Genomic DNA, 18,412 nt, shown 5'->3' on the forward strand with positions numbered 1-18,412 from the left:
AATTATGGGACATCCTATTTTCTAGTTTTCTTAATAATTTCAACACATGGTGTTTTTAAAATGAATCACCCTAACTTGTGTTTCACGTACTGGTTATCATTATACACATATGAGGCAGTGAGAAACAAAGGGATGTAAGTGGCAAAATTAAAAATTTGTAGATAACCAGTACACATGGTAGGTGAACCTCTCCTTTGGCTTGGGGCAAGAGATGGTACTAGTAGTCCTGGTAGTTGCTGCTATACAGCATGATTTAGAAAAAAAAAAAATACACGAAAGCTTACCTAGGATGTTATTTTTAAACGTGTTTCACTCAAAGCTCCATCTCTTTGTCGGATAATTTACTCCCCCCCCCCCCTCCATAAGCTCATAAGCTCATTTCTTTTGCAGTGAAAAAGGGGTTTCCTGCTAACCCGAAACACGTGTAAGAAATTATTTGAAAAATGTATTGCTTCTTTTTTTTTAAAAAATCATTTTAATGCTCAGTTCAGGGCCGATCCTAGCAGGTGTGCAGAGTGTGCGCCGCACAAGGGCGGCCAAAGCAAGGGGCGGCCGCAGGCCGCATTATATAGTTCTTATAATCAAGCAAAATTCGTCAAGAATTTCTCACAAGATAACTTATAATAAGTAGAATAAATATGCTGATTTTTAAATGTTCAATTGTCAAAGTATGTGTCGATTTCCCGACAGCATAGCATAGTTTAAGAAAAATAGAGTGTTAGGGAACATTGTGTTGGTTTATTGTCCATTAATATTTACTCTTAACACACATGCTTCATTTGGTTGCAAAGTTTGCGACAGAACCGGTAATCAGACATGGATACAGGGGAGGGGAAAGGCCCCCTTCTGAAGCACGAAATGGTGCCGTCTAAAAGGAGCACCGAGGGCGGCCACTAATGTTTAACCCCCAAGCTTTTATAGACCTAAGCAATGAAGACATATTTTATTTATTAAAAAAAAGCTATACTGATTAGATACTCTCGCAAGCATTTCAAACAACAAACAATGTAACAAACCCTGTGTTTAACAATCGTGGATGCGTGGAGAGAAAGTGGAAAATTACGACTCCCTTGAGGGTAACATATATGAATGACGAACTAAAATGTTGTACTTTTCCCTCTTTACGACAATTTTTCTGATTAAAATCTTGAATGAACTGCCCGGTTTCAGATCAGTTAGGAGAACAGGGCCCTAGCCCCGGGAAGCAAATTTAAATGTGGCTCCAAAACGAAGATCCAAAAAGATGCCATGACCTGCTTGACGAAACTAAAGAAGGCTTAAAATTACGTTTCTATGATTTTACTTTTGGAAAATTTCGCTGGTTGAACCATCGATCTTAAGGACCCAATTAAGTCTCTGATTCACCTCTTTCACCTTAACTTAACCAAAAATAGCATGAAAATGTTGGCTCCAAAATCCAAAACGTATTTTCAGACGACAGCCCTTCCTATTATCAAACGTTATATAAAATTGCTTTGGCATTTTTCGAAATTTTTGCAGTGGAGGACCCCGAAATCCATTCGCAAACATTACTACCGAAGACAGTCTCAGTTAGCGTCTTTAGAGAAGCCCCTAATTCCACCCCCTCTCACTTGACGTATTGAAAAACAAACTAAAATTGCGTTTTTCAAACATCAGTTTCAAGAACTTTTGGGGAAGTCCCCGGATCCCCATTTTCTCCAACGCAATCACTGTTACCTGAAAATTTCGTTTTTAGACGGTTCCGTGGAGAGCCACAGCTTCCTGCCTAAACTAGCCTGAAATTGACTTCAGTTTCAAAAACACAGTTCGAGAGGGCACAATGAACCCCCGCCCGCTCTTAATCCCATCGTTATCAAACAATGCTAAAAATACGATTTTGTGACATATATTTCTAAAGAATTCCTGGGGAGAACTGCCAGGCTTATGTAACTTTTTACTGCGCTATGGCATATCCATCAATTGTCGAGGATAATTGGTGAGGTGGACAAAAGTCTATAGTTATATTTTTCAGATATTAATGTTGAAAAATATGAGAAAGATCCGTAGAAGCTTCCGAGTTTTGTTAACGTTACCAAAGATAATATAAAATTGCGATTTTAGAAATATCTGATTAAGAGCCCTAAAATTCTTCCTTCCCAAAAACAGCCTATAATGGATTTCAGTTCCGAAAAATATTTTGGTTCGGAATATTTTCACGTTTCCCCTATTGTTTTCAAATCTAGCCAAAAACAGGTTTTTGAAAAAATAGTGCCGAGAAATTACCGGAGGATAGCCGCCAGATCCCCTACCGTCACCAAAGACGGCCTAAATTTACGTTTTAACTTATATTTCGAAATCTTTCGATGGGAGACGATTGAATCTCCCTCCCTCTTGCAACGTCAACAGAGGTAACCCAAAAAATTGCAGGTTTAAAATTTCAGTTCAGAGATTTTTCGGGAAGAACGTCGATCCTTCCTAAGCTACGGTCTCAAAAAATAGCTTCAAATTGATTTCAATTTTGAAAGAATTTTAGGAAAGAACTGCAACATTACTTTCACCTAAACTCTCGAAAAAGTTCCTAAAATTGCGATATTTGACGTCAATTTCGAAAATTTCTCCATGCTACTTGAATATACTTGACTCTTTTCTCCTTGCAACCAAACACAACTAAAGATTAACTAAAAATATTTTTCATACGCCAATTTCGATAATTTTCTTAAAGCAATCCTCCTCCCCTGAACCGTAACCCTGAACCCCTGACACCTTCCCCCACGCTTCCCCTTCCTCCGTCCCTTCTCTGATGTCACCGCAGAAAGATTATAAAATGCGTTTTTACGACTAGTAAATTTTTTATCGATTACTTTCTTCAAAGATATAAGTTATACCTAAGGAGTTTCTTACTATAAAAAATTTCTTCCTTTTCATAATATCATTCTTTTGTCCTCCCCCCTTTTTTTAATTCGAACTTGGCATAGAAATTTATAGAAAGATTTATATAGAAGTTAAAGATTAGTCAAAATTTGCAAATTACTCTTGAGGGGCGGCACATTAGGTCTTTGCACACGGGCGGCCGATACCCTAGGATCGGCCCTGGCTCAGTTTTGTTGGGGAATATGTTCTTTTTTTAAATGATTAAGGGTAGAAACAGAAGACTGCTTGAGTCTCATTGTATTTGTGTACAGAAATATATAAATATATGACAAACATACAGAATTATGTGTATAGAATTATATGACAGACTTTCACCAGTCATCTATTTCATCAAAGTTAAATTCAGCCATTTTCGAAACTCAGAAGAATTTTTAAAACGTCACATTAAAGTTCCAAGTACATGAAGGGACCAAACCGAAATTGTGATATTTAACTGCAATTTCAAAAACATGACAGATTTTCAATATTTATTTTCTGAGATATTTGTAATTGTGCAGTTTCGCATTCGTAACTGAATTGTTAAACATAAGAAAGATTTTATGAGAATGAAACAACATTATACATACATACTAACTGAAAAAAATCATGATACATATTCGAAATTACAAGGAAAGTGCTTCTGAAAACAATTTAAAAATACGGGTATCGTTTCTTCCACGGTAACATTGCGATTCAGTTCTTTGGATAATGATGTGACACCTTTATCGGGAATTCCACAAGGAACAATATGTGAGAACCAACCCAAGTCCACATTGCAATTTAAGGCCACTCCATGAGTCGTGACGTAACGAGAAGCATGAATGCCTAGAAAATAAATCAAATGAAATATTGAGTTTATTTCCAACAAATTAAAGTTTTCGCAATCAAAACTGGAGTTTTTTCCATCACTCAAAAGTACTACTGGGCAATTCCACGAAACGTAGGAACTAGGTGTTAAAAAAAGCTTGAAAAAAAAATGTCCCAACTTTTTTTGTATGTTCTTTGTGTAAACTGAAGTTCACAAGTTAGTATCTGGTAACTCCAACTGAACCATTTTCTTTTTGCAAGAGAACTTGTTTTATGAGCTTACATTCGGGTGAATTTTCTCTCTGCTAGAAGCAATTTTAAACTGGCACATTTTTATTTTTTAGCCTGTTTCTTCAAAGTAATTACATTTTTTCCGAAAGATACTTTTCATAAGAATACAATTATTGTACTATGTTTTAAAATTTCTCCTAAAAATATTTTAAAGGAGTTGATTTTTAAATCATTGAATTCTATGTAACGTGAGTCACGAAAAGTTTAAGTTTTTAATATTGACATTTTTCATAGCTTGTAAACTAAAACATTCTTACTGGGTCTTCTACTATGTAACTAAAAAGAAATTACATAGGCTAATTTGATTTCTTTAATAATCTATTTTGAAAATAAGCTTATTTATCTTGTAACATGAGTCACGCGTAATGTGCATCACAGTCAATACAAGATAACATTGATTTCTTAATGGTACATAATATATCCGAATGCTATTTTAGGAGCTAATGGGAGGTTAGCATTCGCACATACGCCTATATATGACTAATATTACTACTGATATTAATTAAATTATATTTTTATTTAGTCAGTTGTTCTATAGTGTTTTAATTATTACAAGACTCTTTCGGCTCTCAGATTTCTAATATGTTCCACATAAACATTTTTGTCTTCATTAGTATTTCTAAAGAGCTTTTTCTACCAATAAAAAAATAAGTTTTTAAACTAAGGCATCAGTTACAGCAGAATGTCAGAAAAGGTGCCGAACGTAATTACATTATCAGAAACATTATCTCTGGAGAAAGGAGTTATAGGATGAGAAAAATTGAAAAACTCAACAAATTGCATCGAGCAATTCAGAATGAACTGAAAAATACAGAAAAAGAACTTTCAAGGGGGAAAATGTGGATAAATTGAGACTTCTCAAAAATCGCCTCAACAAGTTCACAAATTAGTAGGGGGGCATACTACATTCCGTGGGAAATTTCGTGAGGAAATTGTGAGACCTATTCTATTATGATCCTTATGGCCTGTGTAACTATGCCTCACCGGGTGATTTGCTTGAATTTGTGTCAGACGGCCTGTATGACGTCATCAATCCAAGATGGCGGCTGTAATGAGTTTTTGCAATTATGACTCAATTTTGGGGTATTTTGTGATAATTTTCATGTGAATTTGCTTGATTAATATTCTATTACTTTTATTATTATAAGTTGAAAGTAAAATACTTAATTTATTAGTTTATTAACTCATTTTTAAAAAAAAATTCTGAAGTCTTCATTTTTTACTTTGGCATTCAGAATAAGCTAGTTTGAAAGTACCTCGGGTGAGTTTTTGCAGTTAAAAATACTGCTAATTTTTAGGATAAAATCACTAAATATTGGTCCAGTCGAACCTAGTTAATTCGGACACGCTTATAACGAATTACTGCTAAAGCGATCCCCATCCTACTGTACTTACACTTAACACTATTGTTTTTCGGATAAAACGAGCTACTGTTGAGGCAAATTCGCTTTTAAAGTCCCTTTGAGTTCGTTTTAACAAGGTTCGACTGTATAATCGTTTAACAGGATTTCTTATAACCTGTATAATTACGTCTTAGGAGCTTTTCTTGCATCTTTTAGAACGCACGTTTCATTTCATCAACACAGCTTACGTTAATGTAGAAATTGGTACATGTAACTAAATATATTTTAGGGGAAAATTTACCAAAACTAATCACCATGGATATTGGATTATACAATCCAGTTTTAAAACTTGCTATGTCAAACAAAAACTTGTACAGGTCTTGACGCCAATTTGACTGAGTTATACAGTGAAACTGTAGTGTCAAAAAATTCTTGCAGGAAAGTGTTAGATGAGCTATAGAAGCACATTCTACATTAAGGATCGCCCTATTTATATGTTAACTCCATGCTTTTTATACACACAATGAAGAAATGAAATTTCAATGCGATGATAAAGTGCAAAAATTAATTGCTTTCAAGAAAAAAGTATGATGAAACAAAAGAACTCCTCAAATATAATGCACATATTACTAGATTCTAAAATACATGCAAAAATAAAAGAGTTGAGGATACAGAATCAAGTGGAAGACCAATATTTAAACTTGTTTTGTTATACATGCCATATGATGGATACCATGTTACTTTTTATACGGTCTGTTAAGTCAGGACATTGAGAATTACACATTTCTTCATTGGAAGGTTTTACTCCCTATTTCTTTGCTTTGAATTGAACAAATTATGCAAGTGTGATATCATGGTACTTAACTAATATGATATGAAGCGTCTCAAAGTAAAGCATCAAAATCTTCGGAATGAATTCATATGGAAGGCAATTGGGTTGTTAAAAAGTCTTTTGTACCGTTTTGTGCTTTAGGGTCAGACGAAGCTTTGGAGCAAGAGAATAGGAGTATGAAAGTAATTGGTAGAACAGTAAATACATAACTGAATAGAAAAATAGTTTACAATAAAGAGTAAACATTATCATATAACATATTCAAGAGAAAAGCGACTACATGAATTTGTGCAATGTATATATAGTGCCATCAGAGTATCAACAAGCCCTATAATATATGAAGGAAGTCAACTTATTAACCCAACAAAGTCTGTACATAATGAAGCCATACAAACAGATGTATTAGGCATTTTAAACAAAGGCCGTGACATGTACGCTACTTTCAAACGAGAGAGAATTGAAACTGAAAGCACAATTTCTGGACCCCAATGAAGAAAGAAAAGCTAAATATATGTAAAAATAGCATGAAGAAAGTTGCATCAAATATAGCTGGCAACTGTTCTACAGTTAAAAGCTGATCGATCGTTATTTAAACGTCTGCTAGTTGTATCGAGGAGCCGAGCAGATATTGATTTAAAAACAGCATATGAATTTTAGGCTGTTCCGCAGTCTATGTTTAATCTGGATGGGTAGATAAAATTATCCCAAAGCAAATCAAAGTTAATGAAAGTTTTAGAAGAATTTGGCTCAGAAAAAAAAAGACAGCAGCATCGAAGATTCTTTGCCGAACCCCCTGAAAGACTCGAATATACCGAAGCAAATGAACAGAAAATCTTACAGTGTTGCTGTTGATGGAATGGCACAGCTACAATCAATGAAGAAACCAAAGCAAGTGAAAACTGCCGTGTGCAGGTAAAACACAGTATCTGCAGAAATGAGTTTTCGAGGTATTTGAAGAAACGCGTTTTGTATTCAATACCAACAATAGGGAAATGTTGGAATTAGACGTCTTTTTCGTGCCTTTTTTCAGCGGAAACCAAATAAGCGAGCTTGTACAATAAAGATAACGTACAGTAGATGATAAATGCAATGTCATTATTATACGATAGATGTATAATGATGAAATAATACGTGCGTTCTAATGCAAAAAAAAGAGAAAAAAAAGGAAAAGGAAAAATTTGCAGTTACTGCTACACGGCAGAAAACATGTAAGGATTTACCTGCAGAATTTAATAATAAGAGCAAGGAAATTCTTCTAAATTATGATGAAACACACTTAGTGTTTGACACATACATTGAAAACTCGCTAAAATCTGTCATGCTGAAAAAAGAATAAGTACATTAACACCCCCTGAGTTCAAAATAACCGATTGTACTATTATTAAAAACGTACATATGAAGACATTTTTTTTTCTCATGTAAAAACAAAGGATAACTTAACAGCTTATCTGGAGAATAAACCGTTAATATACACATATGCAGCATTGAAAAAAACCTAATCGTTAGCTGGAGAAATAAAGCTAAACACCGTTAAAAGGTGAAGTGAGTGTGCTGCAAAGCAGTCATGGAGAGGCAGGTATTAAAATAGTACTGCACTGTCTTCATTGTTCTGGTTGAAATCATTTCACTGTCCATGCACATATTTGACTGGGACAGGTAGCAACCGAAGAATGACCAGCATTATGACCGCATTAGGACTAGATTAAACAAGAGGAATATTATGACTCTCTGCTCTGTCTGGAAGTAATATAACAAGCTCACTTGCTCAGAAGGGAAAACCTTCTTTTGGAAAATTTATAAGACAGCTGACAAAGATACTCTTAACGTTGTGAGTCATCTGGTCAACTGAAGAATTCGGTACAAATGATAAAATTGTTATTGAAGGAAGGCTTTATTTATTCTGTGTATGTGCCGCTGACAAAGATTCCTGCTATTGGAGAATTTCTTTGGTTCATGTTTTCCAAACAGGAGACTCGAAATGAAAATTTGCCTTTTGCTAGGGCATCTTTTTCCCCTTACATTTTAAGAGCGCATTATCAGGTATTGGAGCGGCGTCTTGCTCTGTGTGACCAGCAGCACCCGAATATACCATCACCGCCAGAGTTCAGATGGGGAGAGAAAGACAACTTCTATGTTAAAGTTGTGTGTACACTTTTTTGTGCTTCTGAGTCCATTTTGAAACTAATTCGATGCAGCTGTGTAAAAGGAAAATGCATTGTTTCATGTAAATGCAAATCTTAAAATATTTCATGCAGTGAACTTAGTGTGTGAAGGTGATGAGGACTTATGTGAAAATCATAGCCAACAAAGCGATATTGATAACACTTCAGATGAAGATCTTTAAGTAGAAAACTGTGTGTTTACCTTTAAATCTATATTTTGAATTAAAATCAGAGTTTAGATAATAAAATGAGTCATTCATTACTTGAGTACATAAAATATAAATAATAAAGTTATCATTAAATCTGATATTAAGTAACGGAAGTAGAAATTTTTTTCTGCATTGAAAAAAAAAATGCTTTTTATAACCTCAAAACGCGTGTATGAGAATTATTTTACAGGTTTTTTGGAATAATATATTTGATTTTATCGTACAAACTTTCCAAAAATTTTTTAACTGCTATTGGTTACTAAAAAAGTTTATAAAATCTGCATCGAAACAAAAACAAAAACAAAAAAAAAAAAAAAAAATAACTTATTTTAAATTGGCAATTTGTTTTCAAATTTAAATATAATAGTATTAGAATATTAAATATATAAGATAAGTTGAAAAAATGTCGTAATATGCCTCAAAAATCAGTTAAAACCGAAATTTTTCATTAATATTTAGTGCAGCCGCCATCTTGGATTAATGACGTCACACAGGCCGTCTGACACAAATTCAAGCAAAACACCCGGTGAGGCATAGTTATATAGGCCATAAGGAATGTATTAGAATTGGTCTCACAATTTCCTCACGAAATTTCCCACGGAGGATCTTTTTCCTTAAGTACGCAACTGGACTAAATGTTCAAGTACACAAGGAAAGGCCCAAGCCAAAGCAAAGCAAAATTTGTTCAACTCTCCTCGTTGCAAAGCTGTAGTCGCGAGAAAGTTATTCTGCAGAAAATGCAGTATGGATTTGTGAAGAAGCTTTCAGTTCCCAGTGAAACTCCATCCAAAGAAAACTCTTTCTCAATTAAATCTAGGGTTAATTTAAGAATTTATGAAAAGAATGGTTTAGCCAGATTAGTTTGAGGGAGAAAAGATGTAGAATGGAAAAACCTGACACCTGTCGACTCGGAAAAACCTGTCGAGCTTGCTTGGAACACAAAGCAAGCTCGACATCTCATTTATTCCTAATTGAGCAGTTGAAAATCCATTCTTTATCAGTCGCTGAGAAAAGTAAATTCTTTGAAGAGACTACTCAGTGGTGGCGCTAGGAAATCCCCGACGGAGGGGCAAGCTTTCCCGACAGGGGGGCATAGCCAAATTTTAGTTTGCAAGGTCTCCCCCCCCCCTCCAATTTAGGTGATAAAGAAACTAATCATTCTTGGCGTCTAACAACACGAATTCCCCATAAAAATTAAAAGCAAACAATAAAAATTTTAATAAAGATAAAATAAAATAATTAGAAAAATAAAATTAAATTTAAAATTAAAAACATGAAACTAGGCTTTTGTGAGCAGGTTCATATCGCGAGATCAATAAACTAGAACAGAATAAGAAGTAGAATTTGACGAAAAATCTGAATATGATGTAAAATCATTAAAAATGTGTGCTCTACAGAGTTTATGCAGAGAAAGAAACTTAACAACATTAATGTAGTTGTGAATGTAATGTTGCTCTTATAGAAATAAGGAGGTCCGGGGGTCCCCCCCCCCCGGAAATTTTTCGAAATTGTAGCTCTGAAAACGCAATTTTAGATGATCTTCAGTCATTTCGTGCAGACAAGGGTTGGATGCTCACCTCCAAATAATTTTAAGAAATTGAAGTCCAATAAACGAGATTTTAGTCTATGTGTAATGGTATTTTCTAGGGAGTGAGAGTCGAGTTGCACAACCGAAAATGTTCTAAAATTAAAGAAACAAAATTGTAGGTCATGTTTTGTAACGTTAGGATGATGGGGTTAATGACCAATTAAGATATTCAGTGTTCCTTCTTCCATAATCAAACCTTATAAACACACAAATTATTTTATTTTATCTTTATTAAAATTTTTATTGCCCCCCACACAAATTTACGGGGTGGAAACTCTAGGGCTCAAGAGTATAGCAATGCTCATCCACTAGCTCATCAACATATTTATTGGGGAGCAGAGAAAGCCACATCTTAAGTAAGCAGAAGAACAGTAACTAATATTAAGTTAAAAAATTCAAAAGAAACTTGAGCCCGATGCCTAGTTTTTTATTAAGATGAACCTCGCGAGTCAGAACATGTATAAAATTAAATTTATTTATATTTTCTTTCATTATTTTATTTTTCTGAGATAACTTGGGAAAGCACGAAAAAGGGAATACAATCACAACTACTAAGTTTTGCTATTACAAAAGCAGAATCAAGAGAAAAAAATGAATATCTTTTGAAGAGCCTTGCTTGCTAAAACCAATTACAAGTATTTTATTTGATAACAAATAGAAACTGGAAACGGATAAAAATTCTGCCCTAAAAAAATTAGAAAAGGTGCAAATTTTTACGGATTTTAATTATTTTCTATGGTAATAAAAGGTCTACATCGATTAGGCCTAGCTGGTGATGGATGGAACCGGCGGGCCACATTGGATTTTGCAATTAAATAGTATAAAAATAAATCCATGATTTTTCCTTCCTTTCTTTCTTTTGATCATATAAATAATCACGATAGTTTCATAGGGGCCGCCAACATATTTCATTCCTAGATTTTTAAAAATATCATCCTACAAATCACAGATTATTTGATTAATGTATGGGCCGCCGAAGCATGTTTGAAATAGAAAATAAAAGTTAAAATGTAGTGAGCGAGATTCAAATTATACAAATGAATAGTCACACCAGTAGTTCTAAGCAGGACTGAGGAGTTTGAATAAAAATGACCGACTCCAACTTCGAGAATTTTAAAGCTTTCGACTCCGATTCCACAAGAACTGGCAGGGTTGCAGATTTTAATTGAAAATGATCGACTCCGACTCTTGAAGTTCTAAACTTTCGACTCCTGACTCCGACTTCTTTACCTCAAAATCAGTCCGACTCCAACTTCTCAGACTTGGTTCTAAGTTTTGAATGCACAAAACGAAAGTAATGTGTGTGTGTTGTGCAATCAAAAAAAAAAAATAAATAAATAAATAAAATAAATAAATAAAAAAGAAACGAAACTTAATAGTATGGTCAGCACCATGCTAAACTTAATAAACAAACGAAGGTGAAAAATCGCAAATCTCGTTTTTTAAATTCAATGGTTTGCCGCAGTACTGAAAAAAGGCTATTACTACTTCGATCAATAAATTTTACACTTAAAGTTATTAATAAAAATTAATACATTGAAAATAACTAAACGCGTCTAATGGACAAAATTTTGTTTTATCTCTCCTGAAAAGAGCCAACTTTCAGATTCGTTAGTTCAGCATGGTGCCGACGATATTACGCAATAAATAAATTTATTAAGTATCAAAGTGATTAACATTAATTGCACCAATTTTACCTTGTGTAAGGTTTTTCTGTTTTTTTTTTTTTTTAAATTTACTATATACCTACCTTTTTTTATTCTTAAAATTTTTTGAAGCACTTTTCATAATTCGAAATTGCATAACCATTAGTTTCAAACTTTTTATTGATCATGTCAGTTGAAATCTGTCATACTTTCAAATTTTAAGTTTGCACTCACTTTCCAGACCAAGAGGAGAGGGAAAATGGTCGACTCCAACTTCAAAAATTTTAGAACATTCATCTCCGACTCCTTTACCCTAACGTCAGCTCGATTCCAACTATACTCCGACCCAGCAATCACTGGCAGTGTTACGGGCATTGGAGGAAATTGACTCCAACTCCGACTCTTGTCATTATTAACCAACAAATTCCGATTCAGAATCCTTCTCTCCAAAATCACTCCGACTCCGCAGCACTGCTTTTTTTACACTATTTAAGCACTTGAAAAAAGCATATTAAAAAAAAGAAAAAAGAAAAAAAAATAGAACATAATTTTCAAAAAAAAACTTAAACAAGACTGAGCCTGGTACCAGTTTGTAAGTTGGTTTGATCGATTTCGGAGGAGCAATGTTGACTTTTGAATTAGACCTGGTCCAATCAAATAATTACAGCTGTATGGACTAAGCGCAGCTTATTGCAGGCTTTACTTTAAGTTAGAAACATGAGTTTCGACTACATGATAACATCTGAAAAAATGAAATTTGGAAGCAAAATGTATATTTTCAATTGCCTTTATCACATGATTTATTTATTTATTTAATTTGGCCTTTTCCAAAAGGTTCGCCCCTCCCCCTCCTCCAGACATTTTTCTCAAAAAGAACCCAAACCCGATGCAATACCAACCCGACGCTTAATAATCCAATGATTGTTTAGTTGTGCCCCCTAGTATGATCCCCTGATCCCCCAGTATGCAGCCTACAAACAAGATCAATATAAGTTTTTGAAAAACATGTATTTAAAATGTTAAACATGCATTTGCTTTTATTACATTAGTCAAAAGAATTTTTTTTTCTTGCGTTTAGCATTTGCCGACAAGACATCATTACACTAAAAAATTAAATCTACGTTAGTACACTACCTTGTATGAGGTAAAAGGATCGTTTAGTCATCGATATGTTTTGTTGTAGAATAATCCAACAATAATCAGATAAATTGTAAATAACTATAGTAATAACTTGCTTGTAACTACAGAGTGAAAATGAAAGATAATATTGCAGTTATTTACCCAGAGAAGTATTTTAAAACGCATCAATAGTGTGTCTGCACACTTGACATGCTGAAGGGCTGTTTAGCAAATGTAATAGAAAAGGAAAAATCTCCGAAGCATGTTTTTTCTCTGTTGACCCCCCCCCCCCCCGTCTCGTCCTGGCTGTTGTCATTCGGTGCGGTATTCGTCTCGTAACCCGATAACCAGATGACGACGCCTTAGGTCTGACCGGAAATCACCACTTCTAAAGACCCTGCACCACTACATTCGGCAGGGACGTGGATAGTCAAGGGGAGATTGTACTCTTTTATTAGTCGTCGACAGCCTGAGGTGTCGAAACCAGCTCATCGATAAATAGAAATTTCAAGGATGAAAAACACACCATTTCCCCCGTAGCAATAGCTATCCCTTATTTTATCACCATCTGGGCGACGTTAAAAGGGGACTTACGGACTCAGGCTAAATTGCGGGTGTCAAGGTGGGTGGCCCCGAAGGAAATTGATTTTTTGTTTTCTTTTTTTTAATATTTAAGATACTTCTACTTTTTTCTACTAATGTTTTTCGAGTTCATATCCGAGGAAAAAAAATTTCATTTACGATAAACGCCAAAGCAAACAGATTCCCCGACGAAATACAAAATTTTCCCCGACGGGGGGGCAAGACGTTTACGACAGGGGGGCAATTGCCCCCCCTGCCCCTCCCTTGGAGCCACGTCTGAGACTACTTCTAAAAGCCAACAATTATTATAAACCATTACGCAAATTTAAATTTGATGATCGGCATAATGTGGAATATAATAGTGTATTGTAACCTGTAAAAGTTACCAGTTGTAGCAAGATCAACATAGAATTGGAAGTCACTACCATGCAACCAACAGAAAAATTCTGGAAGTGGCATGAAACAAGGAAAACAATCCTCTAAGCAGATTCATACACTAGAAATTCAACGTTTTATAAATTCAAGATGATATTTTACACTTGTACCACTGCCCTTCCTACAGAATAACTGTGTGTGTGTGTGTTTTTTTTTTTTTTTTCTTCTTTTTTTTCAAAAGTGATTTTTATTAGCTTTAACCTACTTTAACTTTTTTTAGCTCGAATTTTTTTCTTATATATTGACTTATTAAAATAGGCAAATTAGTATTAAACTAAATTTAAATCAAGTGAAATTGCAACACAATTTTCAAAAAGATGTTTTGAAATCAGTATAGTACCTTAACATCAAAGACTAAAGTGAGAAAAGTAACGTGAGTCACGAAACAATGCAATGTGAGTCACGCTCAAAATATTGATTAGCATAACCAACAACTGTAGAATAAATGAAATTTTTGTGTACATAACTTTTAAATGAGTTTTATTCTATGAAACACTTTTTTCAGATATTATTCTGAAAGATGAATAATTTTAAGTTTTTAGTAATCCACATAATTTGAGTTCCTTTTTTTTTTTTTTTTTTTTTTTTTTTGTAAAGTGAATCACGGTGCCAAATTCTGGTTTAAATACCATCTGCGTGTATTAAAATTTAAAAATACTGATGCCCTAGCTTATTACTGTATCCCAAATGACCGTAAAGAACTTCATTTAAGTCTGGTATAGTATCTCTTTAATAACATTAAATTTACTTTTGCAATACTTTGTCAAATGGTAACGTGAGTCACGTGGAATTGCCCTACTTTTAGTCACTGAAATTGATAAAAAGAACTGATATAAGCAAAAAGATGCGAGTTAAATATTGCGCTCTTTGCTAATGGCATTTCATGATTTGTGATGTCATATGCAGAAGCGTATGCCGTTATACATGAAGCAGTCATTGAAAAATAAATTATCATTTTCAATTCGCAACTCCAGCGCTCGAATACGCTACCTTGCGGTGATTTACAAAACTGCCGAAAAAACTAAAACATTGCCACATTGCGTTCCACGTGTGTCTGTTGACGTAAACACAGGCAGTTTGTTCTGAGTATTTATTAACGCAATCGATGTGTCTTAGATTGCTTTCAGCTACAGAAATTGTTTCGTCTTTTAGTAGTATTCTCGAGCTTCTCAAAATAATGTTAGCTTTCCTTATTTCCTTCTAAAACGTGAGTTGATTGAGAAATGGTGAAAGCGTTAACACAAGAAAACTCTGGAATAACAAACTTGGATAACGTTATAACAGGTAAAATTTTTTATTGTTTTGTGTGAATTTGTAAGAATATGGGTTTTTTTAATTTTAAATTAATTTAACAAACCATATTTTACAGCAGAATTTAGTTGGAATGGACAGTATGCAAAATATTTTCTTGAATATATTATCGTAGAACAAAATGAAAAATGTTTCACCGAGAAAGAATTTACTTTATTGCTTTTATTCTCAGCTGAAAGGTTTCGTCAAATTTGTTTAGGGTTATAGTTTTAGTATTGTGCGAGCAAAGTACCCTTGGTGAGATTTCGCATGTTAGTTGAACCATTTTTAATTTTTAACATGAGTGGAATAAAATGGTAAAAAGATTACAGAATTCGATAAGTAAAAAGAAAAAATGGTAGATCAACTGAAAAGAAAACTACCACCATATATCCGTGAGAATTTCGTTGATGATTTGCATAGCATGACATAATTAAATCATAACTCAGAAATTAGAAACATCAAAACAGAAAAATTTTAAATTAACGGATTCGGGAATTTGAGAAAAATAACTCGCAACTCCAGAGCTCGAATACGCTACCTTGCGGTGAGTTACAAAACTGCCGAAAAAACTAAAACATTGCGTTCCACGTGTTCATTTTGGGCAAAACAAACAGTTTGTTATGCGTATTTTATTTTTATTTTTATTTTATTTGTGTAATTCATCATTTGGAATCGTCATTGGCAACAGCGTAACATCAAAAATATCTGATATAAACTGTGAGTACGCATTTTATTTATCTTGTTCTGAGTGAATTTGAATAAATATCAGTTTTTCAATTCGGTGAAAAAAAAGCGGACTTAACAACATTGACTGGACACTATTCGCAACTCCAACGAACTATAGGGGGCACTGCAGTCACTCTCCAATGGCCGACTTCAAAACTAAAGCAAACGCTTGTGGTAACGAAGAAAATGCTAAAAGTGTTGTGATTTTTGTTCGTATGTATGATATTTTTCGCTTTATTCTTTTTAAATTAATTTTCAAAGTCTTGTGGATATTCTGGCCCACGTAGAAAGAAATGAGAATTCAAGAAGCATTACTAAACGTCAAAGATTAATGCAAACTACGTAGTTCGTAGTTCTAAGCAGCTATTTCCTAGATGTTGAATTCGATATTTATCAATTCTTGATAAAATTAATAATAACTGTGGCCTGACAAGAACAACAATTAATGCTAGAAAATTCAATATGACATTACAAATTATTATCGAAAGAAGATGATACTTCTTTGCCTTGCTTGGCTACCGCTTATTGTTTTGCATTTGTTGCTGAGTTATTTCTCTCGAATTCCCGAATCGGTTAATTTAAAATTTTTCTGTTCCGATTTTTCTAATTTCTGAGTTACGATTTAATTATGTCAAGTTATGCAAATCATCTACAGAATTCTTACGAATATATGGTGGTAGTTTTCTTTTCAGTTGATTGACCATTATTTCTTTTTACTTATCGAATTCTGTAATCTTTCTACCATTTTATTCCAATCATGATAAAAATTAAAAATGGTTTAACTAAAAACGCAAAATCTCGCCAAGGCTACTTTTCTCGAACAATACTAAAACTATAACCCTAAACAAATTTGGCGAAACATTTCAGCTGAGAATAAAAGGAATAAAGTAAATTCTTTCTCGGTGAAACATTTTTCATTTTGTTCTACGATAACATATTCAAGAAAATATTTTGCATACCGTCCATTCCAACTAAATGCTGCTGTAAAAGACGGTTAGTTTAATTAATTTAAGATTAAAAAAAACTCATATTCTTACAAATTCATACAAAACAATAAAATTTTTTACCTTGTATAACGTTATCCAAGTTTGTTAATCCAGTTTTCGCTTTCACCATTTTCAATCAACTCATATTTTAGAAGAAAATAAGGAAAACTAACATTATTTTGAGAAGCTCGAGAATACTACTAAGGGACGAATTAATTTCTGTAGCTGAAAGCAAACTAAGACTCATCGATTGCGTTAATAAATACTCAGAACAAACTGCCTGTGTTTACGTCAACAGACACACGTGGAACGCAACGTGGCAATGTTTTAGTTTCATCGGCAGTTTTGTAAATCACCGCAAGGTAGCGTATTCGAGCGCTGGAGTTCCGAATAGAGCCATACTGAAAAATTACTGCTTTTCCTTAACCTAATTCCACATAAATGATTTAAATAACCTTGTTACTATAGCATCCAACTGAAATGGACAGTATGCAAATAAATTTTCTTGAAAATATTTATCGCAGAACAGATTCGCAACTCCAACGAACTATAGGGGGCACTGCAGTCATTGTCTAATGGCCGACTTAAAAACTAAAACAAACGCATGTGGTAACGAAGAAAATGCTAAAAGTGTTGTGATTTTTGTTCGTATGTATGATATTTTTCGCTTTATTCTTTTTAAATTAATTTTCAAAGTCTTGTGGATATTCTGGTCCACGAAGAAAGAAATGAGAATTCAAGAAGCATTACTAAACGTCAAAGATTAATGCAAACTACGTAGTTCGTAGTTCTAAGCAGCTATTTCCAAGATGTTGAATTCGATATTTATCAATTCTTGATAAAACTAAATAATAATTGTGGCCTGACAAGAACAACAATTAATGCTAGAAAATTCAATATGACATTACAAATTATTATCGAAAGAAGATGATACTTCTTTGCCTTGCTTGGCTACCGCTTATTGTTTTGCATTTGTTGCTGAGTTATTTCTCTCGAATTCCCGAATCGGTTAATTGAAAAATTTTCTGTTTCGATTTTTCTAATTTCTGAGTTAAGATTTAATTATGTCAAGTTATGCAAATCATCTACAGAATTCTTACGGATATATGGTGGTAGTTTTCTTTTCAGTTGATTGACTATTATTTCTTTTTACTTATCGAATTCCGTAATCTTTCTACCATTTTATTCCACTCATGATAAAAATTAAAAATGGTTTAACTAAAAACGCAAAATCTCGCCAAGGCTACTTTGCTCACACAATACTAAAACTATAACCCTAAACAAATTTGGCGAAACCTTTCAGCTGAGAATAAAAGGAATAAAGTAAATTCTTTCTCGGTGAAACATTTTTCATTTTGTTCTACGATAATATATTCAAGAAAATATTTTGCATACCGTCCACTTCAACTAAATGCTGCTATAAAAGATGGTTAGTTAAATTAATTTAAGATTAAAAAAAAAACTCATATTCTTACAAATTCATACAAAACAATAAAATATTTTACCTTGTATAACGTTATCC

At 33.6% G+C, this 18,412-nt stretch overlaps 1 protein-coding gene across 1 annotated transcript in view; it reads right to left on the reverse strand.

Moving 5' to 3' along the window:
* Positions 1-3,351: 3,351 nt before the first annotated feature.
* Positions 3,352-18,412, reverse strand: part of LOC129215983 (putative lipoyltransferase 2, mitochondrial) — a 45,726-nt gene continuing 30,665 nt past the window's right edge. The window contains exon 2 of the mRNA XM_054853518.1: positions 3,352-3,696. Within this exon, the coding sequence (XP_054709493.1) occupies positions 3,476-3,696 (221 nt within the window). The 3' untranslated portion in view covers positions 3,352-3,475. The remainder of the gene's footprint in view (positions 3,697-18,412) is intronic.

Source organism: Uloborus diversus, chromosome 1 (assembly GCF_026930045.1).
Source record: "Uloborus diversus isolate 005 chromosome 1, Udiv.v.3.1, whole genome shotgun sequence".
Lineage (NCBI taxonomy): Eukaryota > Metazoa > Arthropoda > Arachnida > Araneae > Uloboridae > Uloborus > Uloborus diversus.